This window comes from Sorex araneus, chromosome 6 (genome assembly GCF_027595985.1).
Source record: "Sorex araneus isolate mSorAra2 chromosome 6, mSorAra2.pri, whole genome shotgun sequence".
Lineage (NCBI taxonomy): Eukaryota > Metazoa > Chordata > Mammalia > Eulipotyphla > Soricidae > Sorex > Sorex araneus.
In genome coordinates, this window is record NC_073307.1 from 40,448,669 (window position 1) to 40,465,209 (window position 16,541).

General features: G+C 45.2%; 1 protein-coding gene across 1 annotated transcript in view; it reads left to right on the forward strand.

Annotated features, from left to right (window-relative positions):
* The first annotated feature begins 392 nt into the window (after nt 1-392).
* Nucleotides 393-16,541, forward strand: part of DTWD2 (DTW domain containing 2) — an 83,648-nt gene continuing 67,499 nt past the window's right edge. Inside the window, exon 1 of the mRNA XM_055142462.1 lies at nt 393-680. Coding sequence (XP_054998437.1) covers nt 463-680 — 218 coding nt within the window. The 5' untranslated portion in view covers nt 393-462. The remainder of the gene's footprint in view (nt 681-16,541) is intronic.

Genomic DNA, 16,541 nt, shown 5'->3' on the forward strand with positions numbered 1-16,541 from the left:
TTTTTTTTGGAGGAGCACAGGGACTACTCCTGGCTCTGCACGCAGGAGATCATATGGGATGCTGGGAATGGAACCTGGGTCGGCCACGTGCAAGGCAAACGCCCTACCGGCTATGCTATCGCTCCAGGCCCCCTGAAGACCTATCAAGGTGGGGGTTTCTTTAACTGGCGACTATCACCTGCCACTTGTACCACCTGCGCCCCGCAGGGCAACCCACAGTCCACCCAAGCGCATATGCCTCTAGGACAAACGGCCCACGAGGCCCTGACCAATAGGCCCCTTCCTCCGCCGCTGGGGGGCGGGACCAAGCGCCCGGGCTTGGGAGCTCCGCCCTCCTTACGTGGCGTGCATACGCGCGTGCGTGCGTGCGTGCGTGCGTGGCGGGCCCGGTTTCTGCAGCGTGTAGCGCCCCCCGGCGGCGGCGGCGGGGCATCGCTGCGACCGCCGACCGGAACGCCCGCCATGGAGCCGCCGGAGGAGGCGCGAACCCCCCGGGAGCCGCTCCCGGGCTCGCCGGCGGCCTGTGGCTCGCAGACGTGGAGCGAGGAGGCGGCGGCGGCGGCGGCGGCGGTTCAGGGGGGCCCCGCGCCGGACGCGGAGGTGGACGGCGCCGGCGCCGACGGCCTGTGGGAGCTCCCGGTGGAGCCGGCGGAGCGGAGGCCCGAGTGTGGCCGCTGCAGGTGACCGCGGGGCCGGGGACGCGGCTGCAGCGCCCTCTGCTGGGCACGCGGCGCAGCGGCGGCGGCTCGGCCGAGCCTGTCCCCGAGAGCGCGGGCTGGGCGGGACCGGGCTGGGCGGACCCTGCTCGTGTGTCACGGCTCGGGGACCTTCCTCCGGGGCCTCGTGATTTCCCTGTCCTGCCTGCAGCACGGAGCGCGCCGTGCGCAGACCTCAGCGCGGCCCGCGGGACCTGCTGGGTTTGACTTGTCTCCAGTTGCGCTTAGTATTTGCAATTATATTTCGATTCCAGTATTTCTGCACTTGGCTGTATTGCTCGGGAGTGTTTCCTGCCGTTAAAAGCTCTTCACCTCCTCCGCATGCTCTGACACTTTTTTCCCTTTTAACAAGTTGCTGAGAATACAACTCTGGAGATGTGGAGAGGTGGAGAGCTGTTATCTATACAGTATAAACTAGTTGGTGGCTCCTTATATTTGATTTGATGGTGAGGATTCTGTTGCTTTTCTGGGTGAACTTTTTTGCTTATACTTATCATAGTTCTTGAAACTAAAATGCCGTCTTAGATTCGAGTGATCCATTATTCGGTAAGTTGCACATAACAGTGTAATTTCTCTAAGCACAGTACTATAACTGTCCCAGCCGAGGGAGTTCGGTAATTGGTTCTGTTCAGGAACTTCAAACTTGATTTGACTTAATCTGTTAGAAGTTCTGACTTACTTGTTAGAGGTAAAGTGTATTTTAAATGTGTTTTGTTTGCAAATCCACGGCACGTTTTTGCTTCTAGGTCAGTTACTCTCTTAGTCCCAAACATGTCAAATCCAAAACTTTGATCTCCAAGTATACGTAGTTCTTACTATTTGTTATGAAATTCAGGCTAAGGATTATTGGCATCGTCTGCACACAGAATGGTGAATTAATGGGCAAAGAAATTTGTTCAGGCAGTTTCAGAGTGCCTGCTACCAGGCACGATGATGGTCCCTGTCATCCCGTTGCTCATCGATTTGTTCGAGCGGGCACCAGTAACGTCTCTCATTGAGAGACTTATTATTACTGTTTTTGGCATATCCAATACGCATGGGTAGATTGCCAGGCTCTGCCCCGAGGGCTTGATACTCTTGATAGCTTGCCGGGCTCTCCGAGAGGGGTGGAGGAATCGAACTCGGGTCGGTCGCGTGAAAGGCGAAAGCCCAACTGCTGTGCTATCACTTCAGCCCTGCAGTAGCTCATATCTAGAAGAAGGCATATCCCTAGGTCGAAAATGTGAGGATATCGGGCATATTTCCCTTTCAAACTACAGGTAAGGAGCCATACAGAGACTTTTATTTTACACACATGTCCATGTTTAATCGTTGTGGGGGCCATTTCCAGGTGATTGGGGCCCGTGGCCAAACCTGGTGCTCCAGGGGCCCCTGCAGTGCCGAGAATTCAGCTCATGGCCTCAAGCTTGCAAGGCCTTCAGTGTCCTGCTTGGGGCACGTCCCTGGCCCTTGCACATTTTTCAAAGTAAAAAGGTCTTAAGCAACTTTGTTCAGTTAAGAATCACTTTGCTGGTCCTGAGTACAGCAGGTGGGGTGTTTGCCTTGAATGTGGCCCACCTAGGTTTGATTCCTGGCACCCCATATGGTCCCCTGAGCACAGAACCAGTAGTAACCCCTGAGCATTACCAGGTGTGACCCCAAAACAAAATAAATGAAATCACTTTGCTCTTTGTCAAGGCTTGTGGGCCTCATTCTCCCCCCTGGAGACTGGCCCACGTCTCAACCTGAGATGTGTCTTCTTGGCACTTTTCTCTGGTGAAGCCCATATTCTTTTTCCCTCTCTTGCTCCCCTTTTCTCTAAATTTCTTTAAATTCAAACTATTTCACTTCAGGGGCTGGAGCGATAGGACAGCGGGTAGGGCCTTTGCCTTGCACTCGGCCAACCCGGGTTCGATTCCCAGCATCCCATATGGTCTCCTGAGCACCGCCAGGGGTAATTCCTGAGTGCAGAGCCAGGAGTGACCCCTGTGCATCACCGGGTGTGACTCAAAAAGCAAACAAAACAAAACCAAACAAAACAAAAACCACAAAAATACCCCAAGCAAAACAACAAAAAAACTATTTCACTTCACTAACAAAAAGAAATACCTTGCTAATTAAAATCTTGTTTGAACTACAGGGGAAGTCAAACATACATAGAGATGGGAATATGTGTCTATCTCTTATCTTTTTATTTGATAGTCTCTGAAACGAAGACATGGGGCGGAGCCAGAAGTTAAGAGGACACATGTCTACTAAGTTATTAATGTTTCAAGAATTTACTTGTCTTTTAGTGAGTTAGCAGATCAGATATCAGATGTGAGCATACTTTCTTTTCCCCTTGCTACAGTCTGTGCTACTAGCTTCTTGCTCCTGTGGGTGTATAGAGAGTGGTCTAGAACACAGATGGTGCAGCTGAGCCTTCTATACAGGGTAGAGGGGTACAGGAAGCTTGGAAGGGGCATTGACTCTGAGGCAGAAAGGTAAAATGGTTGTCCTTGCGTGCTGATTTGGATTGATTAGAGAAGAATCTGGATGAGGGGAGATAGGATAAGGGAAAAGCGTATTTCTGTGGAGGAAGCAGCTTGTGTAGGGGTATAGTGGACAGCGGTATTTCTCAACCATGAGCTTTATGGTCCCTACTGTAGGTCCCCAGGTTATTCCAAGTCTACTGGCAAAAATTGTGTAGGGGAAGAGAGGTACATGTGAGATAATGGCGCCAATTGGTAGTGTGGGATGGTCACAGGAAATACAAGGTCAGGTCAGCAGGGGACCGTGGTTGGATGAAGGTTGAGAAAATGCTAATGTAGAGAGTGCAGTGGGTTTGGAAAACGTGGAGAAAAGAACGGTGCATAGGCGGGCCACAGAGATGGTAATGGTCGTACTGGGGAGGAGCAGAGTAAACTATTAGGGAGTTTGCGTCTACTGTGCTAGAACTCATAGGACCAGCCACACAAGTTGACTTTTTTGTTTTGCCTTTGGGCCGCACCTGGGGGTACTCAGTGCTACTCCTGGCTCAGTGCTTGGGGGTCATGCAGTGCCAGGGACTGTACCCGGAACTCCCGCATGCCAGCTATGTGCCCCAACCCTTTGAACCATCTCCCCGGCCCTGAAGTGTGAATTTTCACATTTGAATGGTGGTAACAAGTTCTTACTTCTCCAGGTTGCTGCTTTATTTTATTAAAAGAACAAACAAATGACAACTCACCAAGTCTACCACTACAGATTTGGTAGGGTCCAATGGTAAAAGACTTGCCTGAGAAGAGTTGGGGTCTCTTGCCAGAGAAGATGTTAGGCGCCTTAATTATACTTTTATGTCGTCTGTAGCTAATGCTCTGAGCCTGAATAAAGGAGTCAGAAACCCACTTGCTAATCATTGGTCCTAAGAAAGGCAGAAGCACATCTGAATACAGAGCATTTGGTGGGGGTGGGGGTGGGGGAGCTTGAGAGAGTTTGTACCACACTTGGCAACCCACTGTGCTATTGCTCGACTCCAGTGCAGGGTGTTGAAAATACGCCAGTTGAGAGAGAGAAACAGTGGGCAGAGCACGCACGCACTGCCGCTGGTCGACCTCTGGAAACGTGAGAAACAGAGTCTACAATTGTAATGATGATGATAAACCACACCTGTCTGTTTAGCACCAAGCACCTGCCAGGTGCCTACCAGACCTAGGTTTTTCTTGGGGGTGGTGGTGTAGTGGATGGGTTTGAACTCAGGGCCTCATGCAGGTGCGGTACTCAAGCTAGCATTGACCTGCATCCCTGGCTCCTAGCTGTTTGGTGTAGCCATGGCCTAGTTATTGCCCCAGCCTTCTGGAATGGATGAAAATGATAACTCTTATTTGTTTTTTGGGGGGAGGGTCATACCTGACTATGCTCAGGATTCACTCTTTGTGGGGCTTGGGGAAGCATGTGGTACCAGGGATCAAATTTTAGGTTGGCTGCGTGCAAGGCCAGGGCCTTGTACTGAGTTTTATTTTTAAAATAAAAATTTAAAAATTCAAGTTTGGTGCTCAGGGCTTACTCCTGGCTCTGCTGGTAGGGGTCATCCCCGGTGGACTTAGGAAACTGTGTTTGCAGGGGACTGAACCTGAGTCAGCTGCATGCAAAGCTCATACCCTACCCGCTGTGCTCATGGTGTTAACTTTTTGTTTGTTTTTGTTTGTTTTTTGGGCCACATCTGGCAATGCTCAGGGATTGCTCCTGACTGCACTCAGGAATCACTCCATGGGGGGTGCTTGGGGAACCTCTTGGGATGCCGGAGATTGAACCTGGGTTGACCATGTGTAAGGGAAGCACCTTGTCTGCTGTACTCTCTCTTTCAGGCCCTGAGGGCGTTAACTTTTAAATGATGGGGAGGTGGAGGTAGCAAGCTTGGCTCCCCAAGACACATCAGTCCCTTGGCTCCACGCTCCTCTCCAATGACACCTTGATTTTTGGGACCAGGGTGGTGTTCCCCCATTTTCCAATGATATACTAAGGCTATCTGGGCAGCTCTGAGTCTTAACGATTTTCAGGCTCATAACAAGATGCTCATATTTCAGTATTTTCCAGCTCTTTAAAAATGTACCTTGAGATTGAATTGACAGTTACTATTTTAGAAGTTGAGGTATACAATGTGTTGATTGGGATATGCTTGCCCGTGGTAGCTAGCTCGAACCCTTCTCTTATTATGTAATTATCGTGTAATTTCTTCTTTGAGGTGAGAAAATTTTATGTCTAGCCTTCCTGGAATTTTGAAGTTTGCCACACAGTTGTCATCGACTGTAACCCCATTACTAGTCTGTCTCCAGAACGTTTTCATCTCCTAGTTACAAGTCTTTGATAATATCTTGCTCCTTTATCCTCTGTCTGTACCTTTTCCTTCTTCTTCTGCATTGCTGCAGAGGAAAATAGGACCGGGAATAGCATCATCAGAGAAGGAGGCAAGGAGACTAAAAGGCACTTAAGGAGAACACAGCTGCCAAATTGTCTTATTTCAGGTTTCAAATTAGTCACTGATACGAAGAGTCAAAGTAAGATAGAGGAAGGATTCAGATACTTGGCTTCTGGGAGGATGGGAAGATGTGTCTGCACCTAGGTGCCTCCTGGGCAGTAGGTGGCCGAGCTGCATTCTCGCCAGGCCCTGGGAGTGTGCTCCCCTTTACCTGGCAGCACGACTGCTGTGAGCCCCACAGAACCCACCCAGGGTTTGCTGCCTGCCCGAGTCTGGTTCGCTCTCGGATTCTGAAGTTCCTGCATGTCTCTGCCCTGGTCCGCCTGAGCCACAGGGCAGGCCAGTCTGCAACTCCGGAAGAGGCACGTGAGCAGTAGTCCTTCTCGGGGTTTAGAAGAATGAAGACTGCTGAATCCTTATCAGTGTTTGGGGTAGTGGGGGAACAATTTTTGAAAAGTTTGAAATCAGCTTGATTATTAATAATTTAAAGATGAAAAGTTGGGTGTTCCTCGTGTTCTTTGTTCATAGCAGAAGTATCATACTCCCGAGAGAAGATTGTTATTTATTATGGTTTTTTTTTTTTATGGTGCTCAGAGATTATTCTTGGCTGAGTGGACTGGGGGTGCCCAGGGTATGGAGATTAAAACTGGGGTCAGTAGAAAGCAAGGCAAGTGCCTCCATCCCTGCACTGAAGATCCTTATGGTAATTTGTTCTATCCTGTTCATTTAGAAAATATGTTTATTCTTTGAAGTAGTACACTCGTAATGTGAAAAGCGAACTGATATACAAATTGCTCTGCAAGCTAATTGGATGTTCAAAGATAAGCAGAGATGATATATGACAAGAGGGATTCTTTTTTCTTAATCTTAATTAAGTCTCTGAGTGACCAGTTTTTAAAAACCACATTAATGCTTTTTAAAGGTTTGATTTATATCCTCATGAAAAATCAGAATTGTTTCTTTTTCCTCCATTAATAAAACTTCCCTTCAAAGGACATCAAAGCCCACGAACCCCTTAGGCTCATGTGTCCAAAATTAATCGTTCATAGTTCTGGTAGTGTTGGTATCATTAGTGAATATTTTTCAGAAATACTCAGGTCTAAAATTTTGTATTATTTTAAAAAATGATCCCCAGTCGCACAGCTTTTAGATGTACACTTTTATCAACTACTGAAGACAGCGCGGTGATTTGTACAGTTATGCTGTGCAGTACACATTCAGGGTCAGGTTTTGGCCAGGGCAAAACTACAGTATCTTCTGGAGTTTCCTTGCAACACTGTATGATACTGACCTCGGTGAAAACTGTGGCTTCCCATGTTCTCTTGTACGTCCTTCCAGCAGGGCATTTCTTGGCCTTCTCCTGCTGATATTGGGATGCGCCTGATTTAACTTTTGTCTTTTTGATGGTGAGATTCTTTTTTTTTTTTTTTTTACTTTTTTATTAATGAATCACTGTGAGGGTACAGATCCATTTTTACATATTTTCATGCTTGTGTTTCAGTCATGCACTGCTTGAGTACCCATCCCTCCCTCCACCAGTGCCCGTTCTCCACTGGAGAGCCCAGCATCTCTCCCACCCCTGGTCTGGATTCTTTTTTATTTTCTGAATCCTTTCTCGCCTGTGATTAGCTTCTGATTTCTCGGAGTACCTTATATTTTAGGTAGACAGATGGTACTGCGAGTAAAGCTTGTTTTCTGTGCTGAAGTTTTGTTAGATTGCATGTGTGAGTGTGTGTGTGTGTGTGTGTGTGTGTGTTTCTTTGTTGAAAGCCTAGTGAGCAGCAGAGCCCTGAATGTGCTCATGGAGAAGCACAGGCCGGGGAGGGATGGGTCCGCTGGCCATGCAAAGTCTTGGAGACACGAGTGTGATTGGAATGAGGTAGATCTGTTTATGGAGGGGTGTAACTTGGCAATCACTGTTATTGTCACTGTCATCCTGTTGCTCATTGATTTGCTCGAGCGGGCACCAGCAACGTCTCTCAATGTGAGACTTATTGTTACCGTTTTTGGCATATCCAGTACGCACGGGTAGCTTGCCAGGCTCTGCCGTGCGGGCCCGATACTCTCGGTAGCTTGCTGGGCTCTCTGAGAGGGGTGGAGGAATTGAACACGGGTTGGCACGTAAAAGGCGAATGCCCTACCACTGTGCTATCGCTCCAGCCTGTAACTTGGCAGTAGACCTTTTAATTGTTATGGATACATAGCATAATATTTATAACTTGAGCATGTACAAGTATACAAATCAGTGGCATTAGCATTAAAGTCACAATGTCATGTAATCATCAGCACTCTGTATACCTAAAACCTTTTTATTATTCCCAAGATGAATTTCATACATACCATTAAACAGTAATTTTTTTGTTAAAACATTTATTTTATTAAAGCACCGTGAATTACAATGTTATTCATAGTTGGGTTTTTGACACACAGTGTTCACCAATCCTGCTACCAGTGCCAGCTTCTCTCTATGAGGTTAATTTCCGCTCCCTTCCCCCACAGGCCCCTCCAGCCGGAGTCACCGCCTGCCTCTTGACAGACACCTTTTACATTTGATTATCAAAGTTTGATCTTGGGGCTGGGGCCATAGGACAATGGTTGCCTTGCACATGGTCCACCCAAGTTTGGTTCTGTAAAAAACTAACGCACGCCGAGGCTATAGGACAATGGTTGCCTTGCACATGGTCCACCCAAGTTGGCATCCTGTAAAAAACTAACGCACGCCGAGGGGCGTGTGCACTTGCTGGCTCTCCGAGTGGCTCTGTCTCACCACCTGCGTTCGGTGCTCTGGAACCACTGTGTGGCTGTCGGTCAAGGGCAGGCGATGGAAGGAAGAAGGCCAAACTGGTTGCTCGATCAGTTAATTTCATTCTCACTTTCTGCTTCTCTCCTGGTTCTCGATCTCTCTCTCTGGATCTCGCCCCCGGCTCTGGCCCACTCTTACCGCCTAGTTAAATCCCCCCAGCATGAGAGGGTTGGGGCTTACCCATAGGTGTGGTCATCATCAATAGGAGTAAAGTTCTTTCCCTCAGGGGATTCTGCTTCTGGGACAGATTCTCCTTCAGTAGGACCATCCACCCAAGGGCGGTGTGTTTCTCCTCTCCTCGTCCAGCAAACATATAAGCATTCATAATATTAATCATTTTGTATGGACACAATAAGAAATGCAATAAGCTTACAGAATTGCTCTCCTGGGGCCATCTCGATCTCAGACTACAGTGCTCAGGCCAGATTAGTCTTTCCTATCCCTAGCAGGGTCCTAGTCTCGTCATTACTTTTGGATCATGACAGCATTTGTCCATGACCAAGCTCTTAACTTATAGTTAAGAATTAGGCACTTTGCTCAGGCCCATCTTGATGCCAGGGTAACACATAACCAACCGCTTGCCCTGGATCTGTCCCATCCCTCGTTGGGACACTGCTTTTGAGGTGCTAGGAACTGAGGGCAACTGAGGCTTAAGTGGAGAAAGCAGATGCCCTGGAATGAATAATATTTGAAGCCAATTAACTCCCAAGTTACAAAAGCGTAATATTGTCTTCTTGTGTCTATACAAAAAGGACATTGCTTTAAAGTAAATTATTCAAAAGACACAAGGAGAGGAGAAAGGCAATATTAACTTATAAGTTCAGTGTCCTAGAAAGGTCTGACCTTACAAATTAACAGAGTCTGATTAGGGGGAAAGCTGATTAACTGTTTGGGGGAAGAGAGCATAGTGAAGTGGTTACAGATAAAGAAATGGGAGTGACTCGGGAGCACCTTAATGGGTGTGGCTGGGATGAACCTAAGCTCCTTGTGGCAAGGGGGGAAAGGACAAAGCAGTGTCATTCTACAGCATCCCTTATGGTCCCCCAAGCACTGCCAGGAGAATTCCTACATGTGCAGCCAGGAGTAAGTCCTGAGCATTGCTGGGTGTGGCACCCCCCCCCCCCCCCCGCCAAGTTTGGGTCTCACAACTTCAGTATTATTGGTTCTGTGGTTTGGATATTTAGCTCTATCATTCCTTAACACCACTGTCCCCTTCCTCCGGTCTCTGCTAACCCCTGTTTGCTCCTATCTTTGGGCACTTCACTTAGTCACGTAATATTGTCCTTCTGTGTGTCACATTTCACATGTATGTTGTCTATCCATATTATATATAACAATTGCATTCCCAGACCAAAGGGATAGTACATCATGTTGGGTGCTTGCCTTCCAGGTGGCAGATTCAGGTTCCATCCCTGGCACCCCATCGGGCTCCTGAGCCCTTGAAGATCAAATGACTTAGTGTAGACATAGTACTCAGAACAGTGCTTTTCTTTATAGTAAATCCATAATAAATATCAGCTGTCCTATGTTTTACATCTTAAGATTCTTTTTATTAGTTTATAAAAGTAAATTCTGTTTTAAATTAGCATGAAAAAATTTGAGCTACAAACCATTTTTTAAAATCATAGCAAAGTACACAAAACGTACAATTGTATTTAGTGCTGATGACTTCATTATTATATTATTTGTAGCTCTCGATCAAGTTTTCATTCAATAATTTTTTTTCTTGCCTTGTGTAATGTTAAAGAGATAAGAGTTGAATTCTAGCATATTTTCAGCTATTTACATAGTCATAATAAAAATGTTAAACAACTTTCCTATTGAAAAAAAAATGTGAAAACTACAGATTATTAGAGAAACCTTGAGTTATTCATTCTTTGCTTCTTAAAAGCCTTTTTAAATACACCTGAGTTATATGGTAAATAGAAAAGTATATCTACAGGAATATATAGTCGAGCATATGAAAATTTCTCATGACCCCTCACCACCTCCAGCTCCCATCCATACATATACTATCATGGTCTACCGGGCAGGAGTTGGGAATGTTCTACCTCTCACCCAGTCATGCTCAGTGGTGACCTCTGTTGGTGCTGGGGAAATTAACATGATTCTGGGGATTCAAACTGGGGTCCTGGGGGATGAAGGGCAAATGCCTTAATCCTTGCACTCTCTGTTTGGCTCTCCTAAGACTTTTAATTCATTCAGTCATTCATTTGTTTTAGTGGAGTAAGATAGCTTTATTTAGGTAGGGGTGAAAAGAAAGGTAGGGGGAAGGAGAGAGAAAGTGGGAGAGACAGCGAGAGGGAGGGAGGGAGGGAGAGAGAGGTGGGGGGAAGGGAGGGAAGGAGTGGCTGGGGAGAGAGAGCACATCTCAGCTTGAGATACGGGTGAATCTCCAAGATAGGGATGTGCCCTTCTAATAATTTTAAACTGGAACATTTCATAGCTTTCTTTTGACCTTTACTCTCGTAAGTCTGTCAGAATGGTTGAGAAACAACCCAGGTCTAGCCATGTGGGTAGGAAACTAATAATAAAGATAGGAATCACTGGGGTTTTGATAGTATTGAGATAACTTTCTGACCAGGGACTTAAGGAATGTCAGTGATTACCTCCAGACCATATTCTTTCATCAAGCTAGGCACTGGTCTATTAAAATGAACGAAACTTGGCTATTGCTATGAAAAAACTTTAAAGGGAGAAAACACATAGAGGCAATTCAAAATCATAACAGTCTGTGTTTTAGGATGACCGGTGGGAGGGACCCTCCACTATCTTAAGTGGAGCTTTTCATTGGAGATAGAATTTGGAGCATTCTTTCTGTGTGGCTTTTCTCAGTGAAGTACTCTGCCCTGGACTTTTACAGTCTGGTGCTAAGTGTATTCTTTTAGCCTTCATTTTATCACTCCCTAACCTTCATTTTTATCAGTCATCCAGTTCCCTTTCAGCAACGTTTATTAGATTTGTTGAACATCTGGGTCTTCTCATTTTAATTTCCTGGAGACTTCCCGTGCTTATATTTTATGTATGTCTCTTTTTGGGGTGGGGGGTGTTTGGCCCCACATCTGGCAGTGCTCAGGGGTTGTTCCTGGTTCTGTGCTCAGGAGTGGCCCCTGGTGGTGCTTGGAGGGTCACATGCTGTGTTAGCTGCATTACGGGGAAGTGCCTTAACTCCATACTCCCTCTCCACCTTTATGCTTCTATTCTAGATAAGACACACAGCCCGGGCTCTTTACCAGGGCAGAGCTCTGCAGATGTGTACCCCCGCCTCTGTGTTGCGCTACTCTCTCAACCAGGCTTGTGCTGGGGTCCTAGGCGTGCAAGGCATAAGACTTTCTCTACGGCTGAGCCACGTCCCCAGCACCTAAAACAGGTGTTTTATGTTTCGCTTTATATCTTTGTTCTGTTATTATCTCTGTATGAAGTGTTCCTCCCTCATCTCTATCTAAAACCTTAATCTGTTTCAAGGCCTAGCCCAAGTACCATGTCATGCATGACACCATATCTCATTCTTCCTGCTGTCTTTAAGTTTGAATTGCTTCTTCTCACTGCTGACTGTTTTCTCTGGGATACAATTATCTTTCTGTGAGCTGCTCCTTTCATCTCTCCTCTCTTATTGTTAGCCTCATGTCTTTAACTACTTGTATCCACTTTATTTTGAAAAATTTTATGCTTTGGCTTTGACCTTTTGCCTCATGTTCCTCTCTTATAACTCTCTCTCTCTCTCTCTCTATATATATATATATATATTTTTTTTTTTCTCCCTAAGCCGGCCTTATAACTCCTGAAGGAGTTATAAAATAATATAGTGACGACAATTTTGGTGAGGTGTGTTGCTATTTATGCTCAATGTAGAGATGGTAGACATTACATATTTTTCTTTTATTTATAAAATGAAGGCTAGTATATTAATAATTTTTTTTTTCACTGATGGTTGCCAGTATTTGAATCTAGGTCCTTATACATGTGAGACATAGGCTCTACCACTGAGATACATCTCTGATATTATAATAATAGTGAAAAATGCCTTCTCATTGATTATATTGAAGATAGTTTTAGAATAAAAAAAAGGGGTTTACCAGCAGATTATTTAAGTTCCTTAGTTTTTAATTTTTTTTTAGAGAAACAGACAATTTATTATAGCATGACCCCTGCCCGATAGAATCCCTCAGTAAGTCACATATATATGTATATATGTATATATACATATATATATATACATATATATATATATAAAAGATTGAGCTTCCAACCCCACCTCTTCTTTCAAAATCGAAGTTTCAACTTCAGAACTAGTACTGTATTTCTTGTTTGCCATCCTCAACAGTTGGAGAGCTCTGTTGTCATTGAACTTGTTCCTCTTTTATTTCTTGGATAGACCTTCTATATCAACAAAGAGATAATGGATCTAATATTTTTTGTCCTTAGATTTTAGTTTAGCCAATTGTAAGCTCAGCTGGTTGAACAGTTGGATGAAATTTAAGTTCCTTCAAAATGACAGCAGAGGGCACTGTGATGTTATGTTTGCAAAGCTGCTTCAAAATTAGACCGTTGTTGCTATTTTTATGTAAGGAAGTGTATCTGTTCTACTAGCCTATAGACAGTGGAATTCCTTGTTCTTTGCTTTTTCGTTGTGTTGGGACTATAAAATACCTATCGAGTTTGGGAAGTTTGTGAGGTGAGCTGTTTTCTTCCGGGTTCTAGAATTGTTTTGTTTTTGTTCAGTGAGTAAATGATGTTCTTTAAGAATAGAGATTTCGCTGGAGGGATAGTGTAGGAAATAAGGCAGTTACCTTGCGTGTGACTGTTCCTAGCTGGATCCCCAGCACTTCATGTTCTCCTGAGTACCCCCAGGGTCACTCCTCAGCACACAGCCAGTGGCAGCTCCTGGGCACTGCTGGGTGCTACCAGCTCCTCAGAAGCAAGCACCCTCCAAAGCCCAAACATAGTAGATCTGAGGGCCGGGGAGGTTGCTGAAAGGGCTGGAGCACAGGCTCTCTTGCATGGTGGTTCAGGTTCCGGCCCTGACCCTGCGCCACATGGTCCTCATCACCCCTGTACCACTGGCCAGAGCGGCACAGCGTCGAGTGGTCAGTACCGGGCTGCCATGGGGAGTGGCGCCTCCACCCTTGAGGCAAATTGTAATTCTCGTCAGTCTGTTTACTAGCCTTTGCAGTTTGCCGCTGTGCGATGGTCTTGACTAAAGTCAGTACTATGGAAAACTAGCGCTCCGTGGCTATTCTGTAAGGCGTTTAATTAAACCTTGGGAAAACATTGTTTTGGTTGCTGCAAGCACCTGTAGTTGCTTGTCAGATATGATGGGATTTGCCTGCAGGCGGCGGGGATGGCAGGCCTGGAGTGACGGATCACCCTGGAAACGCGGCTGTCTTCAGAAGCCAGGCTTAGTCTGGCAGAAGCCTGCGCATTTATACCCGTACTTTAATGAGAAGGAAAAGTTGTTTCATAAAGCCCCTCCAGGGAAATTTATTAAAAATTTTATTTGTATTTTAAGAATTAGAATTATTGGGGTATAGAAATTTATTTTATTCTTCTCTCTCTCTCTTTCTCTTTCTTTTTTATTTTTTTTTGGGTCACACCTGGAGATGCACAGGGATTACTCCTGGCTCATGCACTCAGGAATCACTCCTGGTGGTGCTCAGGGGACCATATGGGATGCTGGGAATTGAACCCGGGTCGGTTGCGTGCAAGGCAAATGCCCTACTCGCTGTGCTATCGCTCCAGCCCCCCCCCCCCGTTTTTTTTTTTTAAATTTTTGGGTCATACCCAGCAATACTCAGAGCTTACTCCTGGCTCTGAGCGCAGGGATCACTGTTGGCAGCCTTGGGGGATCAAATGGGGATCAAACCCTGGTGGGCCGTGTGCAAGGCAAACACCCTACCACTGTACTATCGCTCCAGCCCAAGTTAATAGAAGTTTTAAAGATGATAAGCCTCAATGATAGATAGAAAGTAAAACATTGTGTACTTACAATGTATTATAAATATAGAGCAAGGGAGAAAAGAAACTTCAATTCTTCCTTTGCTTATTGTATTTACACATTAGCTGAAAAGTAGCATTCATAAATAATTACACTTACATATTTCTGTAGGTATCCTGCAGCAGGTTCTTGGTGCCTTTAACTTCAACACTGTGACTTACTCAAAGCCACATAGCAAGACAGATTTTTGTCAGTGGCACATGATACCGTTTATTCCCAGGGCTGGGAATGGAGCTCAAGTGCTAGACCCATATGCTTTGCTTGTTTGAGGCTCTGGATTCGATCTCCAGCCAGAAAAAAGCAAAGGGTGCAAGGATGTGGTGCTGTGCAGGCCTCAGGTGATGCTGGGGTCTCCATGGCTCACCCTGCCACCCTTACCCTAGATGGACTGCCTGGCCTTGTGTTTTGTTTTAAAATGAGTTATTATTAGTTTGAATTTGGGCTTCACCCAGCGCTACCCAGGGCTTGCTCCTGGCTTTATGTTCAGGGATCACTCCTGTTGGTGGTTGGGGAACCATATACAGTGCTTGGGATTGAACCCTGGTTGGTCACTTACAAGGCCCTAGTGCTTATTGTTTTCAGATAATCAGTTTTTTAATTATTATTTAAATTTATTTTTTAATTAGTGAGTCACAGTGACGGTACATTACAGATTCACACATTTCCGTGCTTGTTTTTCCCTCATGCAATGTTTAAGAGCCCATCCTTCCACCAGTGTCCATTCTCCACCACCAATGAACCCAGTATCCCTCCCACCCCCCCAATCCCGTCCCCCCCCACCCCACCTCTGTGGCGGGGCATTCCAATTTGATATCTCTCTTTCCTTTTGGGTGTTGTGGTTTGCCATAGGGGTATTGAGTGGTCATCCTGTTCAGTCTTTAGTCTACTTTCAGCATGCATTAGATAATCAGTTTTGATGAGAAGTTATCTGTTACTTTTTTTCTCTTTCAACTATAGTATTTCATAGTAGGAGACAACTTAAAAAAATTCTTTCTGGCATAGTGATAGCAGTTGAGCTCTGCCAGGAAAGGAATCTTTCTTTATTATTCTGCAGGCCTGGCATATAGCAAGTTGTCTACAAATGTGTTGAATTTTATAAATTATTTGACTTAAAAGAATATGTTTATGTATTATACTCAAGCAGTTTTTGTTGGAAAGTTTATTTGATCCATTATTGATTTGAAATCTATAAGCCTTTAAACTTAACTTTTTTTTTTTTTTTGCTTTTTGGGTCATACCCAGCGATGCTCAGGGGTTACTCCTGGCTTTGCACTCAGGAATTACTCCTGGCAGTGCTTGGGGGACCATATGGGATGCCGGGGATCGAACCCGGGTCCCCGGGTCGGCCGCGTGCAAGGCAAACGCCCTACCCGCTGTGCTATCGCGCCGGCCCCTAATACTTAACTTTGAAGTGGGGACTTTTTATATTCTCTGGGAAAAGATTTTAGACTGAGGGAGCAGTTTCTTTCCACTTATAAATTCTTTTCGTAAGAAATAGTCGAGTAGCTGGATAGCTAGTCACCATGGTGGACCATTGTGGAGGAAGGATGTTTGAGAAGAATTGCTGTTGACAATAAGCACACATTCAATTTGTAAAGTGACCTGTTAAGTTTCAAGTTGATCAGTTGGAAATAAAAAATGTTTTAAATTACCAGGGTTGTATTAGTTTGAGGTTGTTGTAATTAGAATTAGGTTAATAAAGGAGACATGCTTTAAAATAACTAGGTAATGAAGTTTTATGAGCATGTCAAAGCTGAAGTCAAAACTATGAGTTTTAGCTTACAGCAGTTACAGTATTTACACATAAAGGGCTAAACTGTGTTTCTTTAGCTTTTGCTCTTTGCATGCCATCCTCTCCCCAAATGATCACAAATCATAAAAAAAAGGCGGTTATGAAACAACACATTTTATTTATAATACCAGTTGCTTAAGTTCTAAAGAAGTAAAGGAAACAACAGTTTTGAAATAGGGGGTAGGCTGAAAAAATTGGATAGGAGGGGAAAGGTATCCCAAGGCGGAAATAAGACACAGCAATTGTTGGTAGTTTGTGGGGCTGTGATCTGGGATAGAAAAATGGAGAAAGGAGACCAACTGCCCTCACAGGCCTTGCAC